Source organism: Onychostruthus taczanowskii, unplaced genomic scaffold (assembly GCF_017590055.1).
Source record: "Onychostruthus taczanowskii isolate IOZ18803 unplaced genomic scaffold, ASM1759005v1 scaffold36, whole genome shotgun sequence".
NCBI lineage: Eukaryota > Metazoa > Chordata > Aves > Passeriformes > Passeridae > Onychostruthus > Onychostruthus taczanowskii.
In genome coordinates, this window is record NW_024501015.1 from 4,941,566 (window position 1) to 4,966,121 (window position 24,556).

The 24,556-nt window shown below is 35.6% G+C and overlaps 1 protein-coding gene across 1 annotated transcript in view; it reads left to right on the forward strand.

Moving 5' to 3' along the window:
- KCNH8 (potassium voltage-gated channel subfamily H member 8) overlaps positions 1-24,556 on the forward strand; it is a 176,883-nt gene that overhangs the window by 36,541 nt on the left and 115,786 nt on the right. The window contains exon 2 of the mRNA XM_041411512.1: positions 19,667-19,900. Within this exon, the coding sequence (XP_041267446.1) occupies positions 19,667-19,900 (234 nt within the window). The remainder of the gene's footprint in view (positions 1-19,666; positions 19,901-24,556) is intronic.

The following is a 24,556-nucleotide window of genomic DNA, read 5'->3' on the forward strand; positions in this document are numbered from 1 at the left end:
TATATGAATGGATTATAGGTTACAGGAAGGTTACCTACCCTTTGCTCTCTGAAATTGTTCTATTGCACATTATAGCGGGCTGCATGAATAGGTCACAAACAATTAATTTCCAAGCTCAAAAACAATACACAAAAATGAACTCTCATCTTCAATATTTCATCTCAGTCATAGGCAGCACCTTTGCATCCATTCTCAGTAATCTTCTGAATGGGAATGTGGGACTAGAAATGGCTTGTACTGAGCTAGAGAAATTGGAAAAACATAAATGAGAAAAACTAGAAAAGAGTGAGGGGAGATACTAGAAATTAGAGAAGTAAAATGAACATGAGAGGGAAGGAAGAAGTATAAGTCCATCCCATGTGACAAAGACCCAGAACCATCCCTGTCACCAATATAATAATTAATATGAATCCAGTGGGAGATTTTGGGAAGACTGAAACCCATTTTGATATAATTCTGGTCACTGATTCTCATGCACAAATCTGCTATAATTGTCTCTGTGTTTTGATTAGTTTTGAATTTCACATTTATTCAGCTTTGTTCTACTTAACTTCTTGTGAAAGATCAGATCTAAAATTGCAAAATAATCTTTAATAAGCAGACTTTTGGAATGAGTATTAAACAACATTTTCCTCCAGCAGGCCCTCTATGATGGAGCAGGATCAGCTCAGATCAGCAGTTTCATGCAGAGGCAGGTCACATAACAAAATCTATCAAAAGGTCTCTTTTCTTTTAAAAGTAGTAATGAAGGTATTGTTTTTCTCTCTGAAGTCTCTTCATGTTTCTGCTGCTAGTGATTTGCAGATAGATGCAATAGTGCAGAGCTTTCACATGAATGAATCCTGAATTAACTTCTGATCTGGTGTCAGGCAAAACACTGATTTTGTTGCAGTTCTTATAGAGAAAAAATGGGGATTTTTAAGGAATTGAATCATGGCAGTAGGTAGTACGCAATTGCAGGGGAGATCTCAGAAGACACAAAAACTCTGTTCTAAACTTTACATAATGCTCTGTGCATTAATAATTGGAAAAATCAAATTATAAATTAAATTTCAAAATTTGCAGAACACCTAATCTCTTTGGAATGTCTTTTCTATGAAAAATGTGATTTTAGAGAGATGCCACTGAGTTGTTTTTCTTTTATAGTTTATAAATGTTCTAAGTGTATTAACTTATCAAGCAATTAGTCCTTTTGATACTGTTGTAATTTCTCTCTTTAACAGATAAGGATGAAAAACCTATCGATACATGTTTCAAACTTGTCACGTATTTTCAGATTGACAGCTGAATGCTGTTTGGCACCCGTGTTTTGCAGGGAGAAAGAATTTAAAAAATGAAACATCAAACTTAAAATAGCGGGATAATAAATAATGCAACATCTGCTGTGAAGTGGAACAAAGCAGTTTATAAAAGAGAGAATGTGGAAGTTTAGAAACAAATTCTATTTATTGACAGTAAAACAGCAACCTAAAATGATTATTGGCTTAGTTGCTGTTTTGCTGGTTCTCTTTTATAACAATATTACAATTCAATACAATTGGTTAATTGCTAGATTGTGATCCTAAAATCATTGTCTCTCCTTCTGTATGCAGAGAAAATATTTTGTACAAAATGCAAATGAATATTATTGAAATCAGAATCCAATTTGCCAGCTGCCAGGGTAAAAGTGCTGGATTCAAATGAAATGTCTTTCAAAAGTACTAAAACTTAAGCCAAGTTTCCAGATTTCCATCTCTTATGGAATGAGATAAATTTATTGCTGTTAAATGAGTGGCCCTGGGGATGTAGCAGAGTAACTGAGAGCATGGACAATGTGACTTTAAATATATGTATCTCTAATGATGAAGATTTGAATGTGGAAAAAAATATATACAGATAAAAATAGCATTAATTCCTTCTCATTATGAACTTTGAGGTTTTTTTAAGGAATCAAGAAGAGGAAATTATGGTGCTTATCAGGAAAGGGTTCTTGTTTGTTCTCCCCTCCCACCTTCCTTCTTACCTTTATATTAAATAGTAAAGCAGATTTCAAGTAGTACACAGAACCATGGAATCATAGGATCATAGTATGGCTTGGGTTGGATGGGACCTTAAAGTTCATTTAGTTTTAACCCCTTTGCCATGGACAGGGTCACCTTTCATTAGACCAGGTTCTCAGAGTCCCATCCAACCTGGTCTTGAAGAACATCCAGGAATGAAGCATCTACAACTTCTCTTTGCAACCTGTTCTAGTATCTCACCACGCCCATAGCAAAAAATTTCTTTCTAATAGCTAATGGAAACCTACATTCTTCCAGTGTGGAGGCAGTCCCACTTGTCCTATCACTACATGCCCTTGTAAAAAGTCTCTCTCCATCTTTCTGTGGGTTCCCCACAGGTACTGGAAAGTCACAATTAGGTCACCTTGGATCCTTCATTCCCTATGTTGAACAATCCAAATTCTTTCAGCCTTTACTTATAGCAGAGGTGTGCCATCCCTCTAATCATCCTGGTAGCCTTTCTCAACAGGTTGATGTCCTTTCTGTACTGGAGACCCCAGAGCTGGATGCAGGGCTCCAGGTGGGGTCTCACCAGAGCAGAGGGAGAGAATCCCCTGCTTAGTCCTGCTGGCCCAGGATACAATTGGCTTTCTGGGCTGTAAGTGCACCCTCCTGGGTCATGTCTTCTCATCCAGCAGCACCCCAAGTCCTTCTGGACAGAGCTGCTCTCAATCTGTTCATGGCCCAGCCTGTGCTGGTACTAAGTGTCGTCCTGACCCAGGTGCAGTGGTGCTCTTGGTCCTGTCAAACCTCATGTGATTCCCAGGGCCCACTTCTTGAGCCAGTCCAGCTCTCTCTGGATGGCATCCCACTCCTCAGGTATGCCAACTGCATAGCTTGGTGTCATCAGCAGATTTGCTTTATTCTTTTTTTGATAACTTGATTTTGGTCTGCACACTCATGACTCCAAAGAGACATCAAGGGAAACCAAAGAAGTTGCACTTGAATAAGATTTTATCAGGATCCATTCAGCTGAGTATTTTCAGACAGATTCAGAATCTATTGAATGGAGAATAATTATGGGAAGCAAAAGTACAGAATTTAACCTTGAGTTGCTAATATCACACAAAAATAGCCTTTTTTAGTGTATATTGTGACAGAAAAACAAGATAACATGAGACAGCTTTTGCATACATTTGGAATCAAAGTAAAGAAAAAGGAAAAAATGAGGGAGAAATAATAATGGGAAATAAAGGGGACTTCAGTGCTCTCACAGCTCCTGTAGGAATCTTATGAAGGATTCTAACTAAAATTTACATATCCAGTCAATAGTCAGCTTGAGAGTTTCTATTCTGGCTACTACTTTTTAGTTATGGATATGGTGTCTTTGAACTATGATCAATGTTATTTAATTTTGAACAGATTAACAACCCAAAGGAAGAATTAAGTTCAAAACTTCATAACTTAAACAGCAAAAACAAAACAAACAAACAAGAAAAAACACTCAAAACCCAAAAACAAACAAACAAAGAACAAAAACCACAAAACCAAACAACAATGAAAAAACAGCAGGGTATTTTTTGGCTAAAAAGTCACTGGCTAAAAAACCCAGTGATTGAAATAGTAGAGCCACATTTGATTTGGGCTCTGCCCAGTAAAATTACAAAAGTATATAATAGTGAACCATTATATTATGCAAAATATGGTACAGCAGTGACACCTTGAGATGAGCACACCCAGTGTATTTTATCAACTCTATACAAAAGCATACTCTCTATCAATGACTTCATTGAATCTGAATTGATCTAAATCTGTATCAAGAAAATGGTACTGTTTCGAGATTTTCACTATCTTAATTTTCATTATGCAGTACTGCTGCATCATTTTAAAAATCTGAGTATTAAAATTAATATCATAATGCAAACACATCTCTTTGCCTTGATTCCAAGAAACAAGCTGTGTGCTATATTATTCTCTGTCAGTTCTCTTTCTCCAGAAAGTAATCTTGGGAACTTTCTGGATGAATCAAAAAATATTAAGTTTGTGCAACTGGCCCACAGAAGAAACAATCAGAAGGCACAAAAAATATTCTGAGCCATTTGCTTAGCTCTCTGCACCTGAGAAGTTTGACTTGGCTTACTCACCTTGAAATAAAGACCTCAAGAAGAAAGGGAGGAACTGGGGGAATCATGAGGGGAGCATATAAGGAAAACTGCAATAGAGAAAGAAGAGGAATCTAAGTACCGTGGCATACGGAAAGGAATTAGGAAGATGCTCTTTTAACACTCTGATGATGCCAGGGTATTTTCCAATCTAAACAATTCTATTATTATACATCCCATTAAAGAAACCCAAATTTTTGGTTCACAGCTAATAAATAAGGAATGTCTACAACTCACTTGTTATAACTCTATTGTGAAAGGCATCCTTAGGATTTTTTTCCCTTGAAAATGTTCCTGAAATTTGAAATCAACTCCAGGAAACACAAATTCAAATCAAAAAAGCTTGCACACACCTCATTTTCCTTTCAATACAAACATTTTTGGGTGAAAGCATCACTGATGGTGCCAGTCAAACATCAGTAATTCTGCATTCTGACATGGGGTGTTGAACGCAGTGGAACATCAAGGGGATACATCCATCTCACAGCTGAGAAACAGGCTTCTTGTGAATTATCATGTTCCTGAAAAGTTTTATAGATTGCATACTAATCTTGTTATGAATGTGGTCTCTGTTTACTTGTGACTTTGCAGAGAAAAAATCCTTACAGAAATGAAACACCTCAGTTGCAAAAATAGGATGTCATGATCAATACAAATCTTGCTTACATGTCCATGTAGCAACAGAAGTGTGTCGCTAGATATGGATTTTAATTTTTCTCTAAGTTTTTTTTTAGAAACAGCTCATACTGGGTTTGGAAGTGAAATAAAATAAATGGGCCATTTGTCTCTTCTAGTTTGGTTTGACCTACAGAAAGTGAAAACTTACTCTTTAGTTTCAACAGCTGAATAGGAGTGGGTCAATTACTATCAGCTCCCACTTCTTCAGCATAATTAAGAGTAGTACCTGAAAATGTCTGGCATGTCAGTAAGAAATGGAAAAACTAATAATCAGAAATTAAATATTCAAATAATTGCATACAAATATATTGGAAAATGTGAATGTCACTGGATTTAATTGAAAATGTTGTAACATGGTATATACTTGTAAAGTGAAATCCTTAACATTGCCTTTTTTTACAAAGGAAGATGTTAAATGTAAATCTTACAGTTTCCTTCACTTCTTGTGGAAGCTGAAATATGTACAAAAGGTTGTTAGGTTACTCACTTTTCTACTGTGAGCATAGAGCTGATAAAATAATCTGGTTTCGTTGTATCTCTTGAGGGCTGGGATAAGATCAAGAGACTCAAACTCTGAATGAGGCTATTCATTCTTCTCTAGGAAAGCCAAAATGGAAGTGAAAGCTGTTCAGGAAGGAGATTAGTTGTTAAATGCTGCAAAGGCGAAGGTCCTCGTGACTAACCTTTGTGTTATAACCTTTTAGAACCAAGACTGAAGATCAAGAACGTGTGATTCTCAGATTCTTACTTAATTCAAGTTTGAGGCAAAAGCTATTTCTGTCCCACTCTTGTTATTTCCTGTCTCCTAAATCCAGTCAGAGATAGATACCGTAATAATCAACATAAAGCCCCTTTCCTAGGGATTCAGACCACCCAAAGAAGTAGTGATAGTTCTGGGAATTGCAGCGGCAGTGGAGGCCAGAACAGGTGGGTAAAGAGATGAGAAACAAATTTGATCACTCTTTAAAGCAGACAGCCTGGATGACCTCTACAACTGAATGAAACTGCTACAAGTGCCTCTGAAGAATGAAATTTAGTGTCTATGGCAAGGAATTTGGTCCTCTAAATGCCATTCATACATTGCCAATTTGCCCATTCATTAAAACGTGGGGATAAAAAGCCTAACTGAAAATCCTTTACTGGAATATCACCAGTGTACTATTTTCCAGAGCTCCAAGCATATTTACTTTTCTTGCATGCTGCAAAAATGTTGGTTAATGCATTATAGAGGCTATATCCTGAGAAGAACTAAAGCTTTGGAAAATGGTTTTCCTTATTTCTTTTCTTAATTTTTTTTTCCCCTGTGTGTTGTTTTATATTTTCATTACCATGCTGCATGAAATGGTAAAAATAGGGCTTATCGTTATTATCTTTGGTTTCTTCTTGTTTTGTTTTGTTTTGTTTCATAAAGACCTTTTTCATAATAAAAATCAATTTACTTGAAACATTGATTAAATTTTTATTTCATTTTAGTCTTAGTTTAAAATACATGGATGTGTTTGATTAATTTTTTGAATTCATGCTCTTACAATGTAGAGATTATGTGGAGAAGGTATTTTTAGAAGCAAATTTAAATGTTAAGTAAAAGGTAGTTAGTAGTACTTCCACAGAAATACATAATACACTTCCTGCTTTGAAATATAGTCAGTTAGTTGGTGGGCTAGAAACATGGGGAAACACTGCTCTGGGAAAGGCTCAAAACTTAATCCTATGACAGTACTCCAATTAATTTTGAAGGATTCTAATCAATCACATATTTCTATAAAGTGAAAAAATAAACTTCAAGGTATTATTGTAAAAAAAATACCTCTTATGATAACTTCAATAATATCTTAATTATACCTAAAAGTCACTGCTTATGCATTTTTCTCTTTGAAATATCTTTAAGGAAATGGAGTGAGGAAGTGAAGCCAAGAGGTTAACAATCTGACCTGTGCAGACATCTGCATCCCACAGTGTCCTCTGGAACTGGCAAGCCAATTATGTCACTAACAACTTTCTTGATTTCGCACCCATTTTTTATTCAAATTTTTAATTTTTTCTCTCTTTCTTCCCTTCTTTAGTGTATCTTAATTTAAATTTTGGTTCATGATTAAAGCAGCTTAGAGGACTTTTTAATTTTTGTGTGGATATGCTCATAAAGCACTCTAGAACATAAGCATCTAATAAAGTACGAGCAGTTAGTAACACTGACAAAGGATAGGGAGTGCAATGGGAAAAGGGGAAAAAGAAAATCATTTAGTGTTCACCTTGGAAAGCAGTGACAGGATTCATTGAAGAGCTCTGGGCAACTCTCTAGTGCAGTGGTTGGCAGTGAGGTAGATGATTTTTCACCTGGTTTTTCTCTATTGCTATTCACTTTTATCAGAATCTTGTTTAACTCTCCCTCTGTTCACCACTGGTGTTATTATTAAGTGATAACATTAGTGCTGACTGATGAATTAGCCAGTAGTGATTTGTATTTATTACTTGTTAACTTTGTGTATACACGTTTTACAGGTTAACATTTATTGATACATAGATCAGTATTAATTACTTGCATGTGCATGATGTTTCAGTTCTGTCTAATAAACTGATATCTTGTGAAGTGAGATAAGGAGGCAGTGGGAATGGAGGGGTCATTCTTAAACCAGTGCTCAGTGCTTACTGAGAAAGGCCATCACTATTCAGCCTTGCAGGTGTAAGGCTGGGAGAAGTGTGATATAAGAACTTCAGTATGTGGAGAATAAAGGTGAAATACTACTACAGAGACTGAAAACTGCCTCAATAATGCAGGTAGAGGTTACAAAGCCATAGTATTGTCAAGGCTACAGTACCAAAGACACCACAAAACATTTGTTCTTATATCTGATGCAAATCCACTGTGTCATGTTTTCTATGCTTGTGAGAGGTTATTTGACTTTAAAGGTGGTGCTTCATATGTTTTGTTTGTTATTTTTGACCAAGAGTTGTAGATTTTGTAAAGTTTTGCCCAGAGTTTTCATTATTGCTATTGTAACTTAAGAAAGTTAATTTATGCTTCTTTGCACAGTCTGTATAATGACCCTGTTTACTTATATTTACAGTTATGGAGGGGTCTGAAATGGAATAATTTTTCTACATCACAATGCCATCCACAAGTTCAGTCTCCTACCTCATGCACCTAATTCAATTAGTATAAAAAGAAAACCACCAAAACCAGCAACAAAAACATGTACTTTTTTTTCCTCTTTCCTAAGAGCAATTTCAAATTAAGAAATTAGTTCTACAGTATCTCACCTACAGATGTTCTTTGACCTTTATTTACAAGAAGGAAAGACGTGGGCACAGTTGGGTGCATTTACTCAAGGTTTAGAGCCCAGCTGTGTAAATGTAGTACAGAAATGTTCTGATTTCTATCCTGGCTTGATGTTAATATTAGCTACTTCCTCTGCTTTAAGATGATGCTAGACCTGAAGGATTTTGGTCACCACACCCTCCACATATGATAAATATAAGTCCTTATTCTGAGTGACACCTTGAAGATATCACTTCCTACCATTCCAGTGGTGTTGAACCTCCTGACCCCAATACTGAGGTTGAGTAGGTTAAAAGAAAGGTTTTACACTGTTTCGGTGGTTTGGCCACCTGTTTTGCAAATAACAATTTTGCTGGTGTACATGATGCTGTTGGTTAAATTCTCCAACTGGTTTTGTAGTCTCTGAATTATTTTTTTTACTCTCAAAACAGTATTTAGAGCAGAAATGAATTTCCACATTTATAGAATCAGATTACACAGGAAATGTGGCAGTGTAATCATGGTGTAATTTATAGCTTTCTTCTACTTTGGGTGTTTTCAGTAAGTGTAATTTATGGAACCTTATTTCTGTATTTTTAGTATTTTTCTGTTTCCTCAGTGGCACTTTTACTTGATGAGATAAAGATATAAATATCTGGCTTTCTACAAATTATTTTCAAACTCTCAGAATGAAAAAGATGATTCTCTCTAGCACGAAAACTTTGCAACCAGATACAGATACAAGAACCTGCTGCCATTTGGAAAGATACTTTTCATAGCTCTCTTCAGATTGAGCTCCAGACAAACTAAACAAGACTTTGAACTACCTCCCATAACAACACTGGAATATGACTGCAGCATTCTTATACCTTTTTCCTGTAGAACAAGAAAGTTGTGCTGCTTTTGTCTAGCAACTGGTGTTTTTTTGTTTGGTTTTTTTTTTTTTTTTTTTTTTTTTTTTTTTTTTTTTTTTTTTTTTACTTTAAGGTATTTTTGGCCAGTTAGAAGAATTTAATTTAAAACTTTAGTGGAATTTGTATGTTTTGACTGATAGAATTCTCAGAAACATTTCCTGGTTCCCTAATGATACTGATTCACTGCAGTACAGTTAATAGGTAACATTTTCCTGGGATTTTGGAGGTTTGGGACCTGCATTAATTATTGAGCACTAGCTTATTTTTCTCCTGAGAGTCTCTGTCTGAAGTAAGCTTTGGCGTTTTTTATGTGTAGGTAGCTCTATGGGGAAAAGAGGTGGGAAGGGATATTGGTTTTGTTCTATGGCAGAATAAAACTTTTGCTTTTGAAATGCCAAAGCTGTTTCTGTTATACTTACTCTCTTTATTTCCTGTAAAAAAAGAACTAGGAAGAGAAGAAAGCAAGCAGACACAAGATCTAGGTTTGGGTATCTATCTTCAGTCCTGTCATTAGTTTGGTGTATGTCTTCTCCTATCTGCACAGTTTAAGCCCTTAGGGGTTCAGTTCAGTGGATTTTTTTTTAATAGCAATCTCCTCCTGTACCTGATTTCTTTCATTGAGAAAATACTTAGTCCAAAGTAGTTTTTTCCTCCTTCAAAGGTAATCAAAACCCTGACAATTCCACTGTGCATTTATACATGTATGCCTTTATCACAAAGAAGTTCCAGATGTTTCATATCTTCAGATCATATCCATTTCTTTAGCCAAAATCTGGATTTTTCTCCAGAAGACCATCTTATGGCAGTGTTCACATCAAGCCTTTCTGGTTCCCCAAGCAGCTTCTTCTGTAATTATTTGTATATCTTGGATAAATCAGGAGGTCCAAGCTCAGGTACTCCTGATACAAACTATGCCAGTCCTTCATGAGGTCCATAGAAACTTTATTACAAGAAATAATAGCCCATGTCTACTTCCCACATCTGCTTTTCCATTAAGATTATTCTACTTGTTTATTCTACAACAAAACTCATCCTTCCACATATTTTTAACATTTTTCCTCTGGATTTTTTTATGAGATCATTCTTGGTTAAGAAATTCACTACAAGATGATTAATTTTTCTTTGAATATGATGATTACATTCTCACCTGTAACCTCCCTGTCATAATTTTCCACCCTCAAAATACTGATTTTTTACAGATCTTGCTCAAGACAATGTCAGTGATTCCCATATAGAAATTCTTAGGGTATTTTTATTTAGAAAGGGTGAGTTTGGGATATACTGTGTAATTCTTTATAATGGCAGATAGTGCAATATACAACTCTCCCCTCTGGAAACGGCATTTCCTGGACACTGGCCATTATTTTATGAACCATTTTTAATATGATTTGTGTCAATTTCTCAGAAGAGCATTTTTGGAACAGGCTTTCTTTTCCATGGCATTATTTCAGATTAGTGTTCCTACTCTGAGAAAACTGTGTGCAGAAATCCTTGCTGTTTACAGAGAACTCATTTCACTGGAATAGGCACAAGGGAGTCTGCTTTTTCTCCCCATTAAAATTAACTCAAGATTATCCTTTCATTTCAGGGATAAAGAGATGAGCATATAAACTACAAAGGTTCAAAATGGTTACTTCTAAAGTTCTGACACCTTAATATTGAAGTACAATATTTATAAGGGAAAATCAATAAGTAAAACTCACCACTAGCTGTCATGAAATTGTCATGGGAGTCATAAGGGATTATAAAAGTGACAGTGAAAAGCCCAGAACTTATGTATAAGGGCTAGTATACATGAAAATCAGCTTTGAGCCTCTTTGAGTAACAACTTCAGGTTAGTGTAGCACTTGTATAAAATGGAAAAAAGCTTGTTATTCAGAGATTATTGTAGCAACATGTGGTATCTGAAAAGATAGTGTTTTTGACATTGTCCTTTGGCTATCTCACCTGTGAAAATGAAAATCATGTGCAAAATTGAGGTTCCTGCATCATCCTCTGTGGAGCCCAAGTGCTACATTAGGCAGATGGTGCTGAGGAAGGATGACCACTGTCCCTTCTGCCTTAAATTTAAAACCCAGATGTGAGTCTAGTTTTATTCTGATGCTACATAATTTCGTTCAGGTGAGGAACCTTGGTACAAAATGCCCCAGTGTCACCAGAGGAGAATTAGTATGGTTATGATTCATAACTCACTGGAGTCTCTCCACAGAGGATAGCTGGGTCTGTTCTTCCATGGTCAGCTCCAGGGCTGCAAGTGTAATTTCTCCTCCTTCGTTCTTAGGAATGGTGGCTGAAAGTTCCCTGTGCTCAGCATGTGGAGAGTAACTACCTCTGGCCACGCATAGTAGAAGCAAGTGGAAGGACCATAAAGATTTTCCACTCTCTTTGCACTAACACCTTTTTATATTTCTGTGCTGAAAAGATCTGCTGTATGTAGTTATTAATATCATTCTTTTATATAGGATTTATAGAAGCCACACTTCCTTAACATGGTCACTTTAAAAGGGAAAAAAAACTTCCATGAAATCTCAAAACTCATTTCAAAACCCTGGCAATTTCACTGTGTGTTCATGTATCGGGTCCTTTACTGCAAAATGTTCCAGATACTTTGAGTCTTCAGACCATATCCACTTCAAGTGATAAGATGAAACTTTCCCAATGACAGGTCCTTGAACTTCATATCATCACGTTATAACGAAATTTAGTTTCTTGTTTCAAGTATAGATGGTATCAAGATATTTTCCAAGCCCCTGAGTTACCAATCATAATTAACACAGTCTCATAAGAAGAAAGGAGCATTAGATTTCAAAGAGCCAGGAACTTGATCTCTCAAAGCCATTTCGCACTGGCTTCAAAATGTCTAGCTCATGTTCTTCCTCTCAGTCGTGCAAGAATGTCTGGTAAATCTTTTTTCCTGTGTTCTTCCACTAGCTCTTTTAGCAGAATCTGTAACATATGGCTGCTCATACATTGCACTATCAGTAGCAGTGCATACATTGAGCACAAATATCTACTGCAGTAGCATTATAAATAGGTTCATCAGGCATGTGTGTAGTAAAGGCAAGTGTAGGATACTAAACCCACAAAATATTATGAAATGGTGAAAATTTACTATGCCTGTAAACCAAGCACCAATTGTGAGTAGGTGGCGTAGTGCTTAATACAGCTATAAACAAAAGAGCTTTCAAAGCCTTATTTCATTTTTACTTCAGACAAGTGACAAAGGAAGGTATGGACTGGATCAAATTAATAAATATTTGTTGATGATGTAGCCTTTGTCTTTGAAAATATTTCTATTCAGGAAGAGTGTTTTCTGCAAACAAAGAGTGTTTTCTCAGTTGAACACTTGAAAGAAAGTCATGGTCCCAGGCTCTTAAATCATTGAGCTATATGATTTGAGCTTATGAGAACCTTGTTAATTTGATATATAGCAATTCCATTTCTAAATTCCAAGTGAATTTTAAATCAATGGAACAGTTGGGAAAAAAAACAAACAGTAAATCAATATAGCTGGGCTAAACAAATGGTTCTTCTGCCTGGTGGATGAATTTAAAATTTCCATGTATTTTATTGGAGAAATTGCAAAACATGCTACCCTTGGAAATGTGATCCTGTGCACCCTGCTGTGCAGTGGGCACTCACAGAATGCACTGAACAGCAGCTGAAGCCTCTCATGAGGAATACAGGGCTCAGTTCTGGCAGAAAAACAATCGGCCAGCAAGTAACTTCTGGATGACTCTGCATATTGCCACAACATACTGGTGACTCACGAGTTACAGTGTCTCTTGATTGCTAATGTCTTAGTTTTTCTGATTTTTGTCCCCAGTGCCATGTGCTGTTTTACGTGCAACACTTCAGTGTCTATAAAACTGGCATGTAAATATTTGACAGCTGCAATATAGCTTTTTTAGTTACATCTGCACTGTGCACTGGCAATCATTGCACAATTAATAACACAAAGTTCATCAAGTATAATGTAATAGTTTTTTACTGAAAAATAAAATTTTGTTAATATTCAAAAAGCTTAAGAGTGGGAAAAAATATTTTGTTGCAACCTTGATTCAGCTGACATATGTATGTTTGTAATTCCAGGTAAATATAAAATCAAAAGCAAAGACTTATTTTAGACTAATTAATATTTCCTTCTAATGAAAAGATGTAGCTATTTGCTCCTGCTAGTGGAGCTTAATTTTAAAGAATTTGAAAGTCATCTCTACTGAAAGTTTTTCTCCTTTACTGTAGTCTACCTTTACAATTGCACCTCTTGTTTATTTGAAAGGTGCTCTGTGATGATAAATGAGCAGTCACAGCAGTACTACTATTTCAACAAGTCATTCTCAGTCTTGTATTTTAGAGTTTAGGTAGATTCAAATGATACTGAGATTGAAAAAGCAATAGGAACATGCACAAAGATTTCTAATGGAGGAACAAATTATTTTTTTTTCCTTGCTAAGATGCCAGAAGCCCATTTCACCACGAGGTTCATTTCTGCTTTTGTTTTTCATTTTTTTTCCTCTCTGATACAATCTGGCTTTTTGTTCTGCTTTCTTACAGAAGGAGTAGATAATTTTACTGGTCATGCAGGAAGCTGTAGTCAATATTCCAACATTGACCTGATGCACTAATGGCAATGGAAGCTGGGTTGGAGATCATTAAATACCATGTCGCTTAAGTGGCTCATGATCTTGTGTTTATCAATAGGACTGGGAAATTATTTAGCAACCAGATGTCCAAATTTTGCTTAGATATCTCCATGCTGAACTGCATTGCAGATTAACTCTTGTAGCTATGAATATTGTATACAGTAAAGCATTTTCACTGTCAGACTAAATATTATTTTGTAACTACAAAGTGAAAGGTTTATTTCTTAGCTACTGAATTCAGAACTTTTCTACTTACTGTAAATTATTCTTGTCAGTTTAGGTCAAGTGGGATCTATGGAAGCTCACCCCTTTAGCTGAGTCCATAGGTCTGGGTACTTCAAATACTGATTCATAACTCTAAATTTGTAGCTGTTATCCAATTTTGTGAATCCTCATAATGAAAGTGGTAGGACAATTAAATAAATTATAAATGTTACACTGAGTTACAGTGGTAGATGTTTTGTTCAACAGTCCATACTTATACTTTTATAATGCAACAATTTTTCCTCTCACTGTATTACTATAAATTCATTGGAATATTAATTCATTTTCAGAGAAGAGTGGGAGAAAATATCAGTATAATCAGTTTTTTTTCTGACTAAGATCTAGATAAATCTTCACCTCACATCAGTGACCCCGTCAACTGTACTGAAATTTTTCAAAAGGAATTTTAATGTCTGGAAGTGTATGCATTATAAAAATCATCTTGGACTCTATCAGATTCAAAGGACACTAGCTGGCAAATGATTTTGAGCTCTTTCAAGTGAATTAAATTCACTTGCATCTGAATGTGCTGATGTAAAGCTAAATGTTTTCACGTACGTCTTTAATCATTCAATTAATCAGTAATCTTAACTGTTAATGTGGTCGTGTTCTCCGTCACGGTCATTTACATGACCCTGGAATGAGGTTTCCCTTGTTGAGTGTGTACAAACTGTGGAATCAAATCTAAGTGTAGTACACCCTTTCATCTAGAAGAATTGTGGACTGCTCTACAATATGTAGAGTAACTATGTGAATCACTTGCTTATTTAATGCAATTTCTTCGATTGCTAAAGATTTTTTCTTTTGTAGGATTTTTTCTTCCTCTTTAATTTTTAAATAAATTAACATTTAAAATTACAATGGTTGTTGGCTTTTCTCAGTTGCAAAATAAGTCAGCCGTTCTCACAAAAACTTCTGGACTTTGGTTGAAAAGAACTGTGAAAAGAACTGGGGAAGCACAATGATGAGATTTACAGCAGACTAACCACAGTATTAAAGCAAAAATCCTTTTGTCATTTTTTGCTGGATGTGACAGTAGGATTCGTGAAGGGAGTTCAGAGTATAAATGTAACACAGTGCCATTACAAACAGTCAGATAAATTGTGGGCATTAATTAGGAGAAAAAGTATTGCATAAAGCCTTTTTCTTTAATTATCTCAATTCTAAAACTCTATCATGGGATGTTTGCTGAATATGATTCTCTGTATCAGACGGCATGAGATCTAAATTTCTGTTGCTCCAGTTATGATTTTTGGGTATCTCATCATTGAAACATGGCAACATTGTCTAAGCCTGTGATTGAAGGTACAGTTGTCACAGTGCTGGTTCATCTTATTTGATTGGCTCTGGCTTTATGCTGTGTTTCTGGCACAGATTTCTGAGAACCACATGAGTCTTCCATTGATCAATGTCCTGTCCTCTCCAGTATGTTCTACTTCTGAAAAGAAGACAGGCATGCAAGCTCCTAATAGTCTTTCTTCAAACTTCCATGTGAAAAAGTAACTTGATCTTCATGGAAAATGAGCTTAAAGTAAAAGAATCATGATTGAAAGAAATCTGCTTTTAAATTGTGCTGGCAAGCCAGGGTCCTCTCTCATATTCCTCAATCTCTGCTGACGTGCTGCTAAAGGAAAACCTTGTGAATGTTGGATACTTTGTGCTTAGGTTTCTTTTCCCATCTTAGCAGAAGAACTTTTAAATCATCCTTCACACAGCTCTTGCAGACTTGGACAAACAATCAAGAATTTTTATCCAAAGCTAATATACAGATATTCAATTTGAATTTTTAAAAATTTATTTTGTAGAGACTTACACTACTTAATTTCTGAGCTAAAACCTAGGGTCGAGTGGTTAAAAAAGCCTTCAATCTGCCCATTCCCTGGACTCTCTGGCAGTCTCATTCCCAGCTCAGAGACTTTCACTGCTGGCACCGAGGCCCCTTCCCTGTGACCCAACAGGCGCCCGCTTGACTCCCTTCCCCCAGTCAGACCAGGTTTCCCTTCCAGATCCACCCCAGCTCTCCCAGAGCAGAGCCTCAGATGACTCTCACCATAAAGCCATTTGTTCATGGCACAGCAACACAGAAACAGCCCCAGCTGTGTCTCCTGGGAGCACCCTCAGTGAAAGAAACCCAAGGATTTTATACCCTCACAGTGTCTCCTCACACAAGTCTCTCTCCTGAGTGCTCTGCTCCTGCTGTGTCTTCCAGAGTCCATCCAACCGGCTGGCACCAACCATCTTTGCTCCCTTTTCTGACCAAAGGGTTGGCAGCTCGCGGTCTCTTATCTCCTGCTCCCACCCGGAGCTCAATCTGCATCTCACTGTGCAGCTGGCAAATTGAGCTACCTGCACCAGATTTATTCCTCAATACTCCAAATCTCTTCTTTCTTACACAGATTTTCAGCAGCTCTTCTCTGTTGTTTCAAAGGCTTAGAGTTACATCTTTCTCAATAGATTAAGTATTTTGCTTGGATGTATTTTCTTATCTAAAAATAAAATTAAAAAAAAATATCCACCAGTAATCTAATGCTGTCTCTGGATCAACCAACCTGATCAATAAAATAATTTAATATTCCAGCCAAATGCTGAAAGCATAATACAGAATTTAACAACTACTATATTATTATGGAATGTTGCAATCTGCACACAAACATATACCAAAATATACGGATCAACAGGTTTGCATGACTGATTGCAACTTTCCTATTGCAAGTTCAAAAATAAGCAAATGTGTTGTCTTCCTGTCCATAAGTTTCTAATGAATTATTCTAAAGAAAATGTCATTTATCTTACACTTGATTTTAAAATCCAGCTAGTTATCATTGAAGATCATGAAATTAAATGCTGGATTTGTTATTTGTGTCACAATAAAGACTGAATGATAGAAGTTTCACCCTCAATACTTGTTTTTTGAAAAAATTTATCATGTTTTACATACACAAGTAATAGCAATTGATATTAAATATTTGAAGCTATAAAAATAAATTACATAATTAAACAAACTTTTAACCAGAATATCTTAAGGTATGGGTTTGTTGGGTTTTTTTTTTAATTTACTTTTTGTCAGAGTTAAATATTAATCACTTTATAAATGTTACTGAAGAATTGGATGATACATGTAATTACTGCGCACAATGTTCCTTGGTCCATTTTAGTACGACAAGAAATTTTTCAACAAATTAATTAGATAAGTTGCTTAGTTTGGGATTATAGGTGCATCTCTCATTATTTTTTTTGTTTAATTCAAGCTCAAGAAGAGCAGTAAATATAATTCTGATTGCATTTCCCTGATGCTTTGCTGTTGTACTCCAAAAAGTTCAGTAAAATTAGGCTTACAAGCCTTATTAGACACCTGCTGATATTAAGGGAAAGATTGGCTGCTATTCTAGCTAGTACTGGATTGGCATTTATAAGTAAACTGGTTTATTCCATGAATGTTAAAGCAACCACAATTATTCTGGGTTTATTTTGGTGTAACTGACTTAGACCAAAATTGAATTTGGCTACCTTGCATTTTTCATAAAATTATGGTATGCTTGATAAGCTCCAGTGTATTCCTGTCCATAATGACATTCATTCACTATTGCATCCTCTCTACCTTTTGTGTCCTTTTGGTGCTCCAGATTCTGCTTCATACATCTCTCAACAATTAGAATTAAAAAGAAAAACAAAACCCACAGCGGTCTTTGCACCATGTAATTGTATCTTAAAACAACAAACTCAGAGAAGTAAATTAATTTGCTAGCTACAAATATACTTGGTATGAATGATCTGCTGGTCTTGCACTGTCACACTTTCATTATGCACTGCAAGCATATAATTTTAATTCTTTTGGCAGTGTGGGGATTTAGTTTTGTGTTGACACTGGCAGCAGCATGTTAGTGCATGAATGGTAATGATACTTATTCCCCAGTTAGGCAAATAAAAATGACAGGCTAAGTCAAGCACTGCACTGAACCAGAATGCATTTTAAAAACACATCATTTGGTAAATGGGAAAAGACTGTTTTAACATAACAATCATTTATCGAAAGAATTTAATTAAATTTGTACAAAATGTGCGTAGCTGAAGGAAAGTCTTGAGAGAAAATTGATCGTTTAATAAACCTCCATTTTCTTTAAAATACTGAAAGCAGTATAAGACATAGTATTTTATCCCTTGGGTAATTAAAGAGTAACTTAGCTGGTTTTTGGGATTTCACAGATGTAGAACTCTTGTGACAGTTCAGATTGAAACCAGACTTATTTTTCCTCTATTTTCATGTATGCATTCGGTCTCTTCCTTCCCAATCATAAATAATATATCCTTGTATGGAGATTAGGTATATCAACCTGAGTTTTCATTAAAATAATTCATGTCTTTCTCTTTAAATTTATGAATATTTATCAAGGGATTATGGGTTAGTTAATAGTATTCCTTCTTAATACATACACATTAATTCACTTGCACATAAGTCTGAAAAATGAGAGGTGTCTGTCTTGGGACTAGACTGCTCCTTAGCTCCTGCTAGCAAGTTGTAAGGTAAACATTCCCTAACAAGCAATGAGCAAAAAATAGTCTTTCCTCCCTCCATGTGAAATGTAGACAGATTCTGCCCATAAAACCTTTTTTTTTTTTTTTTTTTTTTTTCACTTCAAGATGAGGACACAGGCAAAACACCAGTATGAGAAGTTCATGTTATCTGGAAAGGGTGTCCCTGATTACTGAATAATACTGTAAAGGGTCAGTGTTGTTGATATGAGCTGAAGTTCTGTGGTACAAAGCCTTCAAAAACACTTCAGAGAGGAATGGGAATGAGCTATTAGGCTGCCAATAGGTTCAACTCTTAGATTTGTCAAAGATTTGAAACCAAATTAGGATTTAGGACATGACATTTGGCTGATTGATGTCAATGTCAATATGCGACACTTGAATGTATCATACATGATTGCCACAGCTTAAACACACTGAAAAAATGTCAAGAGCATTAAGTATAACTGAATGGTGAATCTTTGATATGCCTGTTTCATATGGGAAAAGTATGGTGGGGCTCCAAAAGACAGGTGACTATTGGACAGGTGACAGTGAAATGGTTTTTTCCTCAAAAACAAGGAAGACAAAAAACAAACAAATGAACAAAAAAAAAAAAAAAACCCCAAAACAAACAAACAAACTGAACAAAAAAAGCAGAAACAAAATCAACCTCATGTCCCATAAAGAACAAATAATTCTTTGTAATTTAGAATGTCCCTAATTCCACATAGCCTCGTGTGTTGCTCAACTGTGTTTTTAAGGATTTCTTTGAAAAATTATATAGAATAAATTAGTTTGCTTATATAGGTTAACATTATCTTATTGAGACCATGGATATTTTTGGGTTTTATGATGTAGCTCTGTCTGTTCAGACTGCAGAGTAGACTGAATGGCAGCATAACATTTGAAATTTCTCCAAAATTTTGATATTTGTCAATAGTCTTTGGTCAAGTGGTTGTTTCAGTGTGTTGGCATCTATCTCAGGGGCAACTATCATAAAGTATTCCTTGAGGATACAGTGAGTCAAACTGTACAAAGCCATGAAGAACTATTGTATATGATCTGCGGTCTAGATCTTTGACTTAATTTTAGAATACCAGTCTGAAACCAGAAGTTAGAACCTGGTTTGCAGGCAGCTGGAACTTTGCTTTACAATATCTGTCCAGTTTTGCCTTCTTATGATGTTATAGAAAGTACAGTGTCAGGTGGTGCAGAATTCAGACTTTAATTCTTATTTTACTTTTGTGTTCTTCTGCAGATAGTAACTTTATCCTTGCAAATGCTCAGGTGGCTAAGGGATTCCCCATTGTTTACTGCTCTGATGGCTTCTGTGAGCTTGCTGGATTTGCACGGACTGAAGTCATGCAGAAGAGCTGCAGCTGTAAATTCTTACTTGGTGCTGAAACAAATGAGCAGATGATTCTTCAAATTGAGAAATCTTTGGAGGAAAAGATAGAATTTAAAGGAGAAATCATGTTCTATAAGAAGAATGGTAAGTCCTTCTGTCCTGTTCTCTTAGTCATAAAGAATGAAACTAAGCATAAATGCATATAATATATAATGTTCATTTCTAAGTAATAATTTAGTATGTCTATCATCAAACCTATAAGAACAGATTTGAGTAATGACAGTAGGGTACACACTGAGACCATGTTTATATTGGTGTTATTGATTTTATATCAATATGTTACAAAGCTGCATAGATGAAATTCAGGGTACTAAACTGCATTGTGAGACTGTTATTTGCACTCAGTATGACACTGTTTTTTCTGCTTTTTGTTATACTGAAGTTTTTACCTCTTATTGCTGAAGCTGTAATGAAAATACTCATACTCAACAAAAGATAAGCTATGTAAATTTTTCAATGCTACAGTAAAATGCTTGAATGTCTGAACAAGCCAAGTGATTTCTTTTCAAAAGCTGTTATACACAAACAAAATAATAATGACTTTCAAAAAGTGAAAAATTTCTATTCAAGTATGTATTGGCACATAAAGAAAATTTCCAGGCATTAAGCAACCCCATAGACCACAGGACATTTCAAGTTGCACCAGCAAAGTTTTGACTCCAATGGCAAAGCATTTATAAGGACAATTTCATAGTCAAGATGCATGAGGTACGGAAGACAGCAGCCCACGATGCACACTTCCCAGCTTGTTTCATTTATATCAGCTCCTTCAGTGTACTTACTCCATATATTCCTATAGCCACATTCATATCATCTTCAAACTGGTGACACTAAGTTTGAGACAAGGTCAAGATTTCAACCAGGGTAACAGAAGTCAAGTGATCCATGGACTCAATAGATCCATGGGTGTTGAGTATCACTTTCTCTTTTATTATATAGCTAAGCTTTATAGGCATATGTCTAGACCACATTTTCCTCATAGGTTTTCTCTTCTTCTGTCTTTATAAATAAAACATTTTTCTTTCAAATAATATTACCACCATGATATGCTTTAAAAACTTATTTTTTAAAAATGATTAGTGCATAATGACAACAAAGTGATTTGGAGTGTTAGGAGAAGACAACTTCAGTTTCACTAACAAAAAAAATGGAAGAATGTTCCTTAGTTGGCTTGTGTTCCTGATTGCTGTTCCTCACAGTATGAAAGTTTGAATTTAATCTGGAAGCTCCTGCTAAATGCTTCCTCATCCTAACTTTTTGGGGAGAATTGTGAGTGTTCTGTGTTTGGTTTGGTTTTTTAGCATATAAAAGAGACACACAGTTTCCTGAAATAGTTTCAGGAAGGTTACGCAAATAATGTAGTTCCAAGATGTAAAACATGTTGGAATATAGGGGAAAATTTGTTTTAAAGAAAGATAAGAGCTGCTTTTTTCCAGTATTCTATAGTGATAAGTGGGCATGATAAGAAGATATTTCAATGTATTTAAATTAAAGAAGTAAAGCTAAGACATTTGTTTCATTGTCTTTGTCCTGAATGATAAATTGTAATTCCTTTACATCTTGAAGGGGTGCTTCAAATCTGTAATAGGTATGATTAACACAGGCAGAAAGAGATTGCAGGTCAATTATCAGAGAAGTAGCTGAATCACAGATAAACAGATAAAGAGAAATTGTTGAGGCTAAAAGAATTCCCACTATACATCCTACATGCATCCCTCTGCATAATTTGACTGGAAGCTTCCCCAATACATTTTCTGAATAGGAATAAATTTCCCCGACTGCCCATTATATTTTTCATTTCTATGTGTTTCTGTACCGCTGAGAAACAGAAATGAATAGGTAATAAAATAACAGGAGAATTTCTTGTATAAAAGCTAAATTTATCTTAAAAAATAATCTTGGTTTTTCAACAGAGCTGCAAAGCGCAGGCTCCAAATTTGGCAAATCAGCCATTTTAGCTAAATGATTTTGCTTTTGGGTTGGGTTTGGAGTTTTACTCAGAGGAAAAGTTGAACTTCTGAAGCTGTTATGCTTATTCAACTTTGGTTTTGTCCAGAAAAAGGTTTTTAAAATATTTTAAGACATAAGAACCTTGGGAATGATATCCCTGAAAAGATTGTATGGATACATTCCAGTATATCCAATAAGGAAAATCATTGATTTTTGGGCTGGTATAATGTCAGGAACATAGGTCAGTGGGAGACAAGTAGCTAGCAATGCCTAGTTATCACAGGACCATATTTCAATGTCCTCCTAGGGCTTTGGGGTGTCAGAGGGAAACCTCCACCTGCCTTTAGACTGCTATTTAGCACAGCCTTTCTTTGTAGGCCTAACTAGAAGACCAAACGAGCACTTCCAAGCCTCAGGGGTAATTCTGAGCTCATGGAATTCTTCTTGAAGTCTCAATTGTTAGCACAACATTTTGATAAAAATTTACTATGAGGGACATGGATGTATGAATACAATTTACTCTTGGTTTGTTCTTCTGGATTTGGTCTAAAATGTAGATCACATGTGCCATGGTTTTTGGGGCAGACTTTCAAGGTTACGAAACTGAACATACATCTATTCCTTAATTGTCACATTTTTAAATATTTTAAATTTGATTTAAACTTATTTCAGAGCTTTTATCATTAAGTTAGACTGTTCATTCTAAACATGCCGTTTTGATCTGAATTTATTAACCTTGAATATGGACCTTTCACAGTTATTTAACCATCATTAAATAATTCACATAGCACCTTTGCTCATTAATTGTAATTAGAGGAATGATTGCTATAATTAAAGCAACTCCAGCAATCCACATACAATTTCATGGAAATTCCAGACTGCTCTGAGCTGATACTGCAGCAAGAGTGGTGTGCAAGGAGCTGGGTAGAATCTGAGTAAGGTGGGTTATCTGTCTGTGTTCGATGAACCACAGTATTTCTTTGTCATTTGGGTTTGGATTTTAAGAGAATAATGATCTTAAGCAATTGTTCTCTGACCAGTCTTTCTGAGATCACTAGGAGTGGATAAGAACTTTTTTCTATGTGTGTTCTCTTTTGGGAATTTTAATGAATTGTTAGAATAGGATAAACTGGCTGTAACTCCTCATCCTGAACATTTTCTGCCATGCTAGCAACAGAGCAATATTAGAACCATGGCAGCAGATACAGCAGTTTCAGAGAGAAGTGTCTTTTGAAAATTCAACTCAAAATATAGTTTTCATCATAGTTTCAGTACTTATTTTGGTTCCTCAGAAAGTTTCTTGCTTTTTCTTTGACAGAGCTATATTAGTTTCTTGAAGACAATCAGAAAAGGAGACTATTAAAAGACAAGGAATTTTATGATTGTTGCCTTCTTCAGAAAGTTTTAAAATTATATTGCTTAGGAGCTGATTTTTAACTTTTTTTCTGTTACTATTTCTAAATTTTCTTTAAAACATCTGCAACAAATTAAGTTGTCAATTATGATGATAGAAATGCAAATTAACCTTTTGGAATTCAAGTTAGTTGTGAAAAAAATGCTCACTCCTGAAGCTCTTGTTTAGAACAATCTAAAAGCATTTGGACACTATGCTGAGGAGCTATATTTAAATAAACCCTTCTTTTTCTGCCTGTCAGCTCTCTTCTGAAATTTGTCAATGGTGAGTACAGGTAGTTAAATGAGGTCTTCACATTCCCTCAAACTGAAGTACAATTAAGCAGCTGTGTGGATTTTTTTTCCTTTTCTATTACAGTCTAAGATTATGCTACAATAACCCAGATAATCAGTGACTTAGTCCAGTCTAAGCTCTCCATCTTCAGCTGCTGAGAAGGTCACAGGTTGGGTCCCCTCTGACACCATCAGATTTACTTCCTTTGTCTCAAAATTAGGTTTGTAGTGTTTGAAAAGAGATCTGTGCACACGCACGACCTTTTAAAACATGCAGTAGTCCACAGCCCTCCTTCATTGAAAGGAAAATCTCTTTTTGTGTATGTCTAAGTTGTGTGCAACACAGTGTAAACAGCAGCGGCCACTTGTGATTTATGGACATTTGAGAGACTTCACTGTGGTGACCACCATATCTGTGCATCCCAGAAAAAGGGCTGCTTACACAAGCCTTTGTGCATAGTTGAAAATCCCCACTGTAAGAGTGTAGTAATCACATATCCTCTGAACAGAGAGAGACACGGTTCTTCCATTAAAATCCTGGGAAGCTGTGTAGAATCTGTGAGAAACTTAGAAGAAAGAATTCAAACAATTACTATCTCTCTGTAACCATTGGTTATAGATATGGTTCTCCAGAGTGTGTTATTCATAGTTCACCAGTAGTGTGAGAAAAGATTCCTAAAAGCCAATCAAGTCTTAAGTCCACCATTGTTTCTATAAGAACTGTAGATTTCTATAATAAAGTGTCTTTCATGCCTTCTAATGATAGAGTCTCTGTATCACCTTTGGCTGTCCCCAACACCCCTTCGGTGACATAAGAGGACTGGAGCAATGGGTTTTGCTGGGACAATCTTTACAAGGTGCCTTAGGACTTTGGTGGAAGCAGAGTTCTCTTTGTCTGTGACAGTTAACTAGGACTCAAGGGACATTTTGTCAGCTTCTATGTGTACACTGATTTAAACACTTTCTGGGTTATGTCTTAGGCGTGTTCTTGATGACTAAAGGTTTGGTAAGTACATTGTAATTTCAGGAGGATATGATGTATTCAATTTCTGTATTTATTTCTTCATTTATTACAAGTCAGTAAGATTAAATCAAAGTATTTTA